The 13,280-nt window shown below is 32.8% G+C and overlaps 1 protein-coding gene across 1 annotated transcript; it reads right to left on the bottom strand.

The window, feature by feature from the left end:
- Window positions 1–6,096: 6,096 nt before the first annotated feature.
- On the bottom strand, window positions 6,097–11,670 carry LOC110884070 (sulfate transporter 3.1). Its single transcript, XM_022131734.2, has 12 exons — window positions 11,214–11,670; window positions 10,124–10,331; window positions 9,845–10,016; window positions 9,663–9,728; window positions 9,254–9,367; window positions 8,823–8,939; window positions 7,657–7,783; window positions 7,283–7,569; window positions 7,006–7,196; window positions 6,832–6,917; window positions 6,659–6,735; window positions 6,097–6,581 (listed from the first exon to the last, which is right to left on the bottom strand). Exons 1-12 carry the CDS (start codon window positions 11,560–11,562, stop codon window positions 6,375–6,377), a joined length of 2,001 nt encoding a protein of 666 aa, XP_021987426.1. The 5' UTR covers window positions 11,563–11,670; the 3' UTR covers window positions 6,097–6,374.
- Between the last annotated feature and the right edge of the window lie 1,610 nt (window positions 11,671–13,280).

The following is a 13,280-nucleotide window of genomic DNA, read 5'->3' as shown; positions in this document are numbered from 1 at the left end:
CAGATGACGGATCATATGATGCTTTTGATAGCAAATAAAGACTGAAGGTATGATCTGTTTCTTAAAATTTCTTTTCCATTATCTTTTCAGTTCATATTACTTTTGAACCCGTATAGATATTAGTTATTGAAGTAGATATGATTTACATTTACTTAGATTAAATTACAAAAAAATGCCTTCAATGATCTTATATATTTGCAAGGAAAGATATCTACTATGTTTAGACCTTGGCAAATATCCTTCCAGTTCTGCGCAAGGGCTGCTAAGATCTACACAGGTTAGAAGGTGGTTTAGTAATCAAAATACCTAATCATTTTTGCTTCAGGTTGTGCTTTTAATTACTTTTGGATTTGGGTATCCGTGTGTGTTGTAAGGTGTTAAATCTTCGGTTATTTTTTAGAGAGGAGTGGAGAAGGCATGGCAATGTGGGAGGGACAAGATGAACATGTTGCTGATGAAGTTTAGTCTACACGCTATGACAGCAGTCGATTCTTTTTCAAGGTTAGTTTAATTTTCGTTGTTACGTGATTAAGCTATAAGTTAGTATGGGTTGTTCTGAATTTGTATACCTTGTGTTGCGTCAGCTTATAATTGTTGTAGAATTATTGATGTTTATTTTCTCTTCAAGTTGTTTGACTGAAAGAACTTTACTTTATAAAATTTATTCTATAGCTATAGTTTAATGTAATTACATTAATTATATCATAGTGTACTTAATTAGAATAGGTACAATACAAGTGAATAAGTGATATTAGTGATGATACGTTAGTGTGTTGTTGTTAGTCGTACAGCCTAATCGGCATGACCTTTTACAACGTTATATATTTATCTGACTACATAATAAAAGCTTACGTTACAAGTAGAAAAAGTTAATGATAAATTCAATACTGAAACACTGTTGTAGCTACCTTGATAAAGGGTTTGTTGAACAGTAGAACACAAGCAATATAAAAAAACAGTAGCCATTATGAGTAATGTGGATATTTTGTCCTTCTAAAATACCATTTGTTTGCATATATCTGATGCATTCTTCTCATATAGATTTATGTTTTATTGATAAAAACACTTGTTCCATCCTCAAGGTTATGCCATGATGGCATGGAATGGAAGGGAATTGTTGGTGCTACAGATGCAGCACAATGTAGCCAACAACAAATTATGAAATTTGACCATTTAATGAAAGCTCTTTTTGAGCAAAAAGATGGCATCATTACATCTGTAGATTCTTTGCCAAAACATAATACGGATTCCCATAAAGCACAACACGATGCTGGTCAAATTCTGGGTCAACTCAGGTATTAATTAGGATCTTTGGATTGTGTTAGCTTATCATCATCTGTTACGAAAGAAATAAGCCGTATATTTATTTATGTATTGATTTCCAGGAGAAGAGAAGACCGATAAGTTGATAGAAAAAGGCTGTTAAAAATACCCCAACATGCAAAAGACAATGTGCAGCAGGTTTGTTTCCCTCATTCCTTATACATAGAAATAAGAAAGATAACAAAGATGGTCAAAAGATACAAACCAACTCTTTTAAATGAAACATATCTATTTGGGTTCTATGTTACTTCTAATGAGTTAAAATGTAAAAAAAAAGACTTTATAAGGAAAACATATTGTTGGATTAATCGGTTCGTTTACGGGTCATGGGTCGTCACATATCGGGTCATGGGTCAACACTACAAGTGAACAGGTCATGGGTCAAAGTTGAGGATCAGATCACGGGTTTAGGAGATTGCAATTCACTTATTTAGTTGTTTTTATTTCACATGCCTTATTGTAATTTAATGAGTCAAACTTAGTGGCTTTGTTCTCCTGGCTTTTAGGAAGTTCATGTGAGCACTAGGTAGTTTTAGTTCCTGTTCTTTAGGATCAAGTTTGTATGTTTATTATTTAATGTAAATTCTGGAATCAATGAAAAACAATTCAAGCCGTAAAACACAAACATTCTTTTACGTGAGTTTCATTTGGTATGAGAGCCTAGGGGGTGTTAGGTAATTGGTATAATGCACAATGCGAGTCTTTGAGAAGTAAACAGGTACCAAAAATCCTAAAAGAGGCAAGCCGTAATGGAAAGAAGGCGGCTTTCTAGAATTGAATTCGTTTTTGTTGAGCCAGTTGAGATGTGGCACTCTGATCGAAGTAGTACATGTCTTTTACGTTGTAATGTTGTTTTCATTATGAAACATGTTTGCATGTTTGTGTAATTCAAGTTGGTTGATGTTTTTAAGTTCTGTATTGTTGTGGGTTTTACATGGTTATTGTTTGCTATCATTTACCCTACGCCAACGCAACCGGTTCCATCTAGCGTTTGTGTATTTTGCGTCTAAATTTCTAAGGCCCCGGCCGCAACGCGGCGGGGAGTTCCATCTAGTTATAATTAATACAAAATAAGGAGTACACAAAATACACCGATCACATTTGAAAAGTCTTGGTAAAACCAAAAAGGCAGAAAGAACGCCACATGAATTTGTTTGAATTTGGCAAAGCCCTACAAGATCAATTTGTACCCGACCCGTTTCCGTTATTTGAGTCTTTTGTTTTCTAAAAGTTTAACAGATATTTAATAGAAATAAAGCATGTTAAACGTTTTAAAACCCGTTTAAGTTTTATTTTAAGTAATTATATATGTTACACCATCCAACACCATTTTACTACAAAAAGTTATGTTATAATTTACATAATACTCATTATAATCACATTTTATATTCAAGGGTTATTGGATTTAATAATCCTAAGTTTCACCTGTTGGCCGATAATAATCTCAACTTTAAAATTTCCCTCCAATAATCCCAACTTGTAAAAGTTTGGCCACCATTGATCCTTTTCATACATATAAGAATTTGATATCCTCAATAGATTCAATTACATCTAAAGATTCCTCAATTGATTTAAGTGCATCTATGTTAGAAAAGGATCAATGGCGGCCAAACTTTTACAAGTTGGGATTATTGGAGGTAAATTTTAAAGTTGGGATTAATATTGGTCAACAGGTGAAACTTAGGATTATTAAAATCCAATAACTCTATATTCAATTTATGATGTTAAGAGGGTTTTTGGATTGCCTTATAAGACAAATTAATTGTATCAAAATGTAAATAATATGAAAAATATTATTTGACAAATTATTTGTGAAAAGTTGTCGGCTTTATTTTAAATTTTTTCCCAAAAATTAAATCAGGTTATACCAACATGTGGAGATAAACCGATGCATATATGTATTGATCTTCCTTTAGAAAATGTAATTCCACACACTACTACAAAATAGAGCATAAGACGGTGTTCAATATTTGGTTTAGACGGTGTTATTTTAATAACCCCGTCTTAAAATCAATTCCTCACATGACCGTTGTGCAAATCCAATTAAAATATTCAACAAAATTCCATAAAACACCGTCTTATGCTTCAACCCCGTCTTATGGTTACATACGCACCCTTTAGACGGTTTGAACACCGTCTTATATGCTCATGCTTTAGACGGTGTTATTTTAATAACCCCGTCTTAAAATCAAATCCTCACATGACCGTTACACCAACCCAATTAAAATAATCAACAAAATTCCATACAACACCGTCTTATGCTTAAACCCCGTCTTATGTGTACATAGCACCCTTTAGACGGTGTTACCTTTGAACACCGTCTTATATACTCATCAAATTCAAATTGCAGAAGCTCCAACAACTCACCAAATCTTCATCTTTCTTCCAACTTTCTCACCTTCTTCATTCTCTCATCTTCTTCATCCAACTTTCTCACCTTCTTCACTTAATTTCATCATTAAGAAGCTTTTAAAGCTTTAAGGTTAGTTTCTTTTTTCTTTACATATGTTACTTAATGTTTTTTAGTTTTATAAATAGTTTTAAATGTGTTTAGTTATATGTTTTTTTTGTTAGAAATTGAAGTTGTCTTTTGTTTTTCTAAGGCATTAATGTATTGTATATGTGTTTAACATTGTTATAATTTATTTTCAGTGATATATGAAAATTTTCTATCTTAAATTTACATATAGATGTTATATATTTACATTTACATATAGGTATATAAATATATATTTAGGTAACCCTTTAGAATTACCCGTCCAAAATTTATCTAATAGAGATAAATTTTGGATTGTCCCGTTCGGGACTGCTTTTTGAATATTCTATCTCATTTAGGATATGTATACATTTTAACGAACTGTCATTTAAGAAAAGATCGGTTGGTATTTCCTCTACTCTCACGGGTTTGCGGTTTTTCGCATACTTGGGGAGTTAAGGGGAAATGCTGCCGATTTTTTCTTAAATGTCGTCTCGTTAAAATGTGTACTTCTGAGATAGAGTATTCAAAAAGTGGGTTAGGATTCACCTCCTTAGAAAACCGGTTTACATCATACGTATACGCTCATATCACTTTTTTGTTTATTTGAATTTTCAGATGGATCGCGATTGGATGTACTACATGGTTCTCCAACATATGTTTGACTTTGTCAATTTGTATCAAAACCAGTTTCCCGATGAAGTAAGTAAAATATACTTGTTTATCAATTTATTACTTAACTGTTTATTTTTTTTTAAACTTAGAAGGTTCAGATGTATATAACATGTAAATATATACATAGCTTTATTGCCGATGTTATTACCGATTTTTCTCTTTGCCTTTAGATTTAGTCTATAATATTTGTAATAACTCTTTCTATCTGTTTTTATTTTAGATGTGGCACGACACGAGATAGGCAACGGATAATGAGATAGATGTTTTGTTGATGACGTTGATGCCGAAGTTTTTTAGGGAGTTAGGTATTTCGTTAGATTAGCGTATGTAGTTTATTTATGCAATTTAACGTAGCTTGTTATGTATTCACAAATGATTGTAATTTGACGGTTTATTTCCGAATTGGATGTCTACGGGTTTATTTTTGATTTGAATATGTATTATTTTGGTTTGATTTGAAAATGTTCCATTGGTGTATGTATATAGCTTGATGTATTTCCTGGAAAACCTTTTATACGTTTTTTTTCCAGCAAGCAAATGTATTTCTAGCAAATGTATTTCTGGAAAATGTTCACTAAACATCGTCTAATAAGACTTGAGGTATAAGCCGGTGTTCAAACTCTGAACACCGTCTAATAAGACTTGAGGTATAAGCCGGTGTTCAGACTCTGAACACCGTCTAATAAGTCATGAATTTTAAGCCGGTGTTCAAACTGAACACCGTCTAAAAAGATATGATTTAAACCAGTGTAGTTTAAGACGGTGTTGAAAACACCGTCTTAAAACCCATTTCACACCGTCTTATGCTCTATTTTGTAGTAGTGACACACCCTCTAAATATAAATTTGACAAGAGTGTAATGATTGATCATGTATAGTTACAATTACAAAATCCATTGAAATTTTTTGTTGTTGGGCTTCTCCTGATCAGGCCCATCTCTTGGTTCTTGTGATGTATTTTGTTTTTTTAGTGGTAGATTTTATGTCCTTTCCTAGTAGGCAGTTAGTTGTTAATTGTTATATGCTTAGTAGGATTTATATAATTTCTCGTTTTGTGAGGTTCCCAAAGCCCGTTTTGGGGTGTCCTCGTTTAAGAGTCTCGGGGGTATGCTCACCTGTCAACATGTTTTTCTTTGGAATATGTTTGCCGGCTAATGCTCACTTATCCTAAAAAAAAAAAAAATCCATTGAAAGAGTTTATCCTAAAAAAAAAAAAATCCATTGAAAGAGTCTCGGGGGGTATGCTCACCTGTCAACATGTTTTTCTTTGGAATATATTTGCCGGGCTAATGCTCACTTATCCTAAAAAAAAAAAAAATCCATTGAAATTAATTTCACTCCAGATCATACTTTTTGTAACAAAATAGAAGTTACAAGTATACATTCGTAGTTGACAAAACTAACTGAAATTTTATTGCAAATTGGGTTGAAGTTAAGACTTTTAAAAAATTTTATCGATAAATACTATTAAATTTAGTTAATCGATAAATATATTAATTAATCTAGTTATAAAAGTTTATATTCTATACTTATTTTATAAACATTTTTTTCTATGTTCTACTAACATTCCATATTTTTTAACAAACCGAATACGCCAATAAATAACTTGAGAGATGAAGAAGAGGGACATAATTATATTTGATTTACTATAATTAAAACCGAACTCTGATTTCATTTCATAGCCCTGATTTACTATAATTAAAACCGAACTTTGGTTTCATTTCATAGCCCTCTAATTGTAAAATGTTCTTCATAGGCTTATATTAACGCCTGTACAAAGAACATTTTACATACGTAACTAAGAACTCGACAAAACAAGCTAATCAATATACAAATTATTTATCATTACGAATACGCCTTCGACGAAAAATGCTGTCAAATGATCAAATAACAACATCCAACTAGACATTATTGTCGTTTCGACTCTCTTTTCCTGATTCTGATCCAGAAGTTGGCTTTTCGGCATTCTTGCAAGTATGAAGCATAAAGTTGCACGCTCCAACCGCCTCTCCCACCGTTAGATATATCCATTCTTGCCCGATCACCTCTATCAACTTCGCTTTGTTCATCTTCTTTATTACCTCTCCGCCCGGATTCGCTAAAACCAACTACAAATAGTAATAAACTCAATTTCAATCACGTGTCGCTCAGATTTTAAAACGTATGTAAAAATGTGTTAAAATACCTTTAGCCCTCTTCTTTCCATAACCTTTTTAACTTCTCCAAGCATTGTTATCCCACTTGTATCAATATTTCCAACAGCTGCAACCACCCCCAACATTATTATTATATTATTATTTTTTTTTTCTGTATATTTTTTAGTTATATAAAATTTTAATTAAACCTTTGGTCACTTACCACTCAATGCAAGAATGACATATTGCAAGTCATTCTCCTTTAAAGACTTCAACCTATCTTCCTCTTCATCAACCCATCTCACAATCCTGACAAATAAAGAAAGATAAAAATTTTAGAAGTCACAAATAAAAATGTTTTTATGATTACAAAGACAAAAAGAATGAAGTAATATACCTTTCCCTCAAATAGCTAGAGTTAGCAAAGTAAATAGGTGCTTCGATTTGAAGTATCAAGATTCCTGGAACGCTTTTTGCATTTTGGTATTGATCCATACTTCTATAAATCGTGGAATCGGGTATGAGACCTAGCGTCGATGTTCTTGGCCTCGAGACAAATAGGAGTACCCTAAGCAACGACAATGCGACCTGCATTTGTCCCATTTGAGCTAGATTATAATACTAAAATTTGAAAACGAAAAAACATATTTAAAAAGTATAATATAGTACTATACCGCGATAACTAATCCAATTTCAACACTCCCAAAGACAACACCGAAGTATGCACTCATGCATACAACAAAGTCAAATTTGTCTAGTGTCCATAGGTGAATCGCTTCTTCATAATTAATAAGGCCAAGCATCGCGGATATGATAATGGAAGAAAGTACAACAAGTGGAGTGTAGTGAAACAACGGCGTTAGGAATAACAATGTTATCATCACCGCAATAGCCATTACAATGTTTGATACCGCGGTTTTGCATCCAGCATTGAAGTTTACAGCCGAACGTGAAAAGGGCCCTAAATATTAAATTAAACAATAAAACAGAAATTACAAATTTAATATTGAATACTTATTGAAGAGGGTATTATAGTCATTTTACACACCCGTGGTGAGGTAGCAAGAAGTGAATGAACCAGCAATGTTCATCATGCCAAAGGCAATCATCTCTTTGTTACCATCAATGTTGTAATTCTTGAACATGGCAAAGCTTCTTCCAACAGCAATTCCTTCCTGTTTGAAATTACATTATTAACCTTACGATAGACATGCTATAACTACTTGTACTTTGTGTATGTATCCTTGTACCAAAATTTCTGTTGTCACCTTTTGATGAAAGATTCAGTGTGAATTATTAAAAACAATTGCAAGTGGAGAGCAAATAGTACATCAGTGACAGAAGCATTTATCACCCTAGGCCGCTGGGTGTGGAGTGGCGCCCCCAACACCAATGCACACGGCCCATGGGGGCGCTATGGTGATCTTCGCCATTGTATTAATGGGACTGAGAGGGAGAAAAAGTGGAGCCCATATGCAAAGAACCAATCATAGATTTTCTTGTTTTTTTAAGAGTTAAATGTCATTTTAGTCCCATTTTAGTCCCTGTGGTTTGGTCAATTTTGCCAGTTTAGGCTAAAGGTTTCATTTTTCGCCTGTGGGTCTAAAAAGGTTTCACCATCGCCATTTTAGTCCACTGCGTTAACTTCACTCATTTTTTCTGTCAAAGAGAAGGGCAATTCGGTCATTTTATATGTAATTCTGTTATCTAGAAGGGTAATTACTAATTCGGCCATATAAAATGACCGAATTGTCCTTTTCGTTAATAGAAAAAATGGATGAAGTTAGCCCAATGGACTAAAATGACAACGGTAAAACATTTTTGGACCCACATACGAAAAATGAAACATTTGGACTAAACTGACAAAATGGTTCAAATCACATAGATTAAAATGACATTTAACTCTTTTTTAATCTTTTCTTTAATTAATAGTTAAAAGAGGTTTTATTCAACACCAAGTGAATGGGTGTGTTATTAACACTAATTGCCTACGTGACGCTCATATGTGTTTTACATTTAAAATTATGTACATTACATTTAAAATTATGTACTTTGTACGGATTTTTGGTTGCCCATAGATGTTGATCAAACAGTAGGTCCGTGACTGACATAGTTTCAGGAGTTTTATGAAAATTTTATAAAAAAAAAAAAATTGCAAGTGGAAGAAAATAATTGAAGGTACAAGTGGTAAAGCAGAAGGTACAAGCGTCTTACAGCAAGGGCTATAACACCCGTGACAATGCCAGTTTTGATTGCAGTAGATAGGTATGGTGATCCAAAAGACAAGTCCATTATTGTAATTGGATTTAACCCTTTCTTCAATTCTCCAATCTGTATTTCACATTACAAATAAATAAATTATTCTACTTCTATTATAATTATAAATTAATTAATTTCATTTTATATTCATGAATCATTAGAAAAGTCAAATATGTAAAACTGACTCACCTTGTATTTTACAATAAGTTCATATTATCAAAAATCTACTTGATTAAGTTAAAGTAGTTATGTGAAAATGAGGTAGATCAAGAATTAAATAATTGATGTGTAAAATAAGATATAAGTACACCAAAAAAAGATATTTATTGTTTCAAGTTTTATAAATTGTATGGTGAGATTATTTTTAGGTTGATGAAAAGACTAACCACTTGAACGCCATGTTTCTCGGCATGAGTGAGATAAACGAGAACGCTTCCTAGAATCACTGATGTCAGTGGCGCCATTGCCGATATCCAAAATAGTTTTGGTCTTTTCGTGCTCTGTCCACATCAATATTTGCATTAGTAGATGTATCGTTCACACCTCTATTACATATTTAGAGGCGCCTTCAATATAAAATTGTTTTTTAAGTAGAAAGTTGCGATAATCATATAATACACATATACGTAGTCCTTTATTGATTTAAAATGTCTCTCTATATTCTACCCAAGAAAGAATAGATATTTAAATGATTATTGTAAATGGGTATATTTTGGGTATATCTTTTTAACTTTATATAATTTTCACTTTTAGTAATATAGATTAGAAATTAAAACTAAAATAAAGTATACTTACAACAAATCTAGCAACCAAGAGATAGAACAGGAAGCATATACCCAAAACTGCACTCTCCCACCTCCACTGCAATTAAATATAATGTTTAACAATTAATATCATACTAAAAGGCAAAATATCTTATAATTCAAATTAATCATTAACTAACAAAGGAATAACAATCAATTATTATTTTCAAGAACCTTATGTGTTTGAGAAAAGACAGATCTCAAAACTGATACAAGGTCAGTGCCATGAGTGAAATGTTCCAAACCCAATATTCCTTTCAGCTGTTGCAAACAAACAACCGTTGCAGCGCCGCCCATGAAGCCTATGATCGTCGCGTGTGACAGGAAATCAACGATAAACCCGAGCCTGCATAGATTAATTAAACTTAACTATCAATTATTTACTTTACTTAATTTATTTCAGTTGGTTAAATGTTAATAATATGTGTATGCATTAGTTGTGCAATTTTGTACCTTAAGATGCCCAATGAAGCTTGTAAAACACCCGCGAAAAACGTCGCGGTGAAAGCTAACTGAAGATATAGTTTTGGCTCTTCATTGGCGTTCACCACCGCGCCTAACATGGAGCCGGTTAGCAGCGACGCCACCGCAACCGTCCCCACTGCTAAATCTTTTGAACTCCCCATCATTGCATACACTAGTGGCGGAATGAAGCTTGAATCTTCAAAATATACAAAAAAAAAAAAAAAAACACAAATATCCTTTTAGTTATTTTATATCACATATTAAAACTGCCAACTTTTTTTAGCTGATAGTTTTACTAGAAGCAGTCTTTTTATCCCCGAGATAATCCTAAGTTTAAAACTGTTTGGTTTTATGAGTGTACGTTTGTTTGCAAATTAAAATTATAACTATTTGCTTTTTAGCACGAGTCTCGTTAGGAGCAGTCTCTATCCCATAAAGGTTTGCCTCATCTTACCCTGCTTAAACCTTACTTTATATTTAACAAGTATAATATTATTCAGTAAGGGGATCGGTTAAAATGAGAACCACTACGAGTTGTGAGAACCGTAAGAACTTTTTGATCCCACGCGAGTTGAGCCAAATTTTTTTTGTACAAACGTAAATGAAAGCATTATAAACACAATTGTAAAAAAAAAGTAAAAAAAAATTGTCGAGTCGTTAGTTTTGACTTATGCAAGTTTTTTTACACCCTGATAAAAAAATAGTTATCAACTCAAAAATTTACACCAGCACGTAAAAAAAAAACTTGAATCAGTCAAAACAAACGTCTCGACAATTTTTTTTTACTTTTTTTTACAAATGTGTTTATAATATTTCCATCTACGTTTGTGCAAAAAAAAAAAATTGACCGAACTCGCGCGGGATCAAAAGGTTCTCACCACTCGTGATGGTTTTCATTTGAACCGAATCCATCGGGTAAGTTTGCGTAAATATTAAAGTAAAACTGCTCAAAGCAGTCTCAACAATTATAATATCACTGAGTATGTTCGGTTTTAAGGTTTTTGTTATATACTAAAACCTTAAAACCGAACATAAACATTTAAAAAAAAAAACGAAAAAGCAAGAACACCAAGCTTACACAGGCCAAGAATTGGCGGGAGATTCGCAAGCTTCGCGTAGCTAATCCCTTGAGGAATAGCCAAACTTGCAATAGTAATACCAGCAATAATATCCGACTTAAAAAAACTTAAGTTATAACTCGACGCCCAGTCGAAAAACGGGAAGATATACTGGAGGCCAAGTATAAATTTCCGAGACTGTGACTGCCCTTTAAACTGCCTGAGTGGGTCATCTGGAAACAATGTTTCTTTAACAGTTAACTTCAAACTTTTTATAAACGGTTGAGGTGGCGGAATAGCAACCTTATGAGGTTGTTGTTGTTGTTGTTCGAATTTGGATTTCGGGTACTCGTAGTCTCCGGTACCCATTTTAAGTGATGTGAAGTGCGTAATTTTTTGGTTGTGGGTTAAGTGGTTGAGTGTGTGTATGGTGGCGGAGAAGCGGTGGTGTAAGGCGGTTGTGGTTGGAGGAGATAGGTGGTGGTGTGTGGGTTTATATAGTGGTTTTGGAGTGGGGGGTGTGGGACCTATTACTGTTGAGATTGTGACGCGTTGAGTGGAGAGGACAGGGTATTCATGTTTTCGTCGCTAACGATGTTTTAAAAAACCAGACATTGAATAAACAAAGTCATGTCTCGTCATTTAATTGTTAAGATACTTTTTTCTGAACGAACACCAGAATCAATCCCGAGCACTTTTAGGGTATCAACTAGACCAAACGGTCACCATCAATTTTGGAGAAAACCTGGTAACCCATCTGTCCGTAGAAACGGCAGTGAATTAACAGTAAAACTCATTTGACAACTCAGGTTTCCCTAAATCTCATATCATTGCCCACCAGTGCCTCACTCTATAACAAGTAAGAGTTGAACATGTATCTTCCAAAAGAAACGTAAGTCTTTCACCACTTGATTGGTAATTGTTAAGATAGTGTTGATTTAAAGTAACAAAATTGGAAGAAGATAAGTTTGATGCCAAAAGTTGAAGGTGTATTGTTGAGGTTAAAGTGGAAATGTAAGTAATAATTGACAAACATCTCACTATGGACACCGGTGGTTAATTATATTATTGCATGTATGGTTTATGTATATTTACTAGTTTATTATTTTAAGATTCAATATACTTTAGAATTTGTTGTATATGTGTTCCAGCATGAACAAGTCGATTCGAGTTTGAGATTTACTACCATTGAGTTCAGTTTGTTTAACTATATATCATCCCTAAACAGTGGCGGACCTAGAAAAAATTTTCAAGGGGTGCGGATAAGGAGTTTAACCAAATTTTCAAGGGTTCAAGGGGTGCGGATAAGGGGTTTAACCAAATTTTCAAGGGGTGCGGGGAGAATTTTACCTTATAAAATACACTAAATTTTTTTTTTCAGGGGGTGCGCCCGCCCACCCTGGACTCTTACTAGGTCCGCCCCTGTCCCTAAAAAGGCGTTTTTATGCAAAACTAACTTTTTATTATTTTATAATTTAGTTAATATTATAGAATAACAACATTGCTTATATTAAAATTCTCACATTTATATCCGTTTTTACTTCAAATGTATTTTGAAGTTTATCAATATTTTTTGTTTGATTAGATCTTCAAAAAATTTCCACAAAATCTACCCTTACTTCAAATAAAATTATAATTTATAATGATAACAATATTTTTGAATTAAACCTTACCGAAAACACACTTTTATGAATTTTTTATATGACGATAATAGTTTTTCTGAATTACATCACCAAAAAAATTGGTCCTTACTTCAAATATAACCTAATTTTAAACCGTCAAACATAAGAACTTATTTAATTTCAAACCACAGTTATTTCAACATGATTATTTAATTTTTAAAATTTAAAATTTTACTGTAATCTAAAAAAAATTACAAACAAACTGCTTTCATTATTTAACCGAATAACACACGGAACTATAACTTAGTGTTTTATAAATTAGTTAAAATAAATTTATTTACAAATAGTAATTATTTTTTTTCCTACTTTTTATCTTATTGTTTTGATAGTATATATTATTAATTAATATTATAAAAAAAATCGAATGCAACGTGTAGTAAATGTTGATTTGGAAATAGTTGTTTA

Source organism: Helianthus annuus, chromosome 10 (assembly GCF_002127325.2).
Source record: "Helianthus annuus cultivar XRQ/B chromosome 10, HanXRQr2.0-SUNRISE, whole genome shotgun sequence".
Classification (NCBI taxonomy): Eukaryota; Viridiplantae; Streptophyta; class Magnoliopsida; order Asterales; family Asteraceae; genus Helianthus; species Helianthus annuus.
This window is presented reverse-complemented; position numbering and strand designations above follow the sequence as displayed.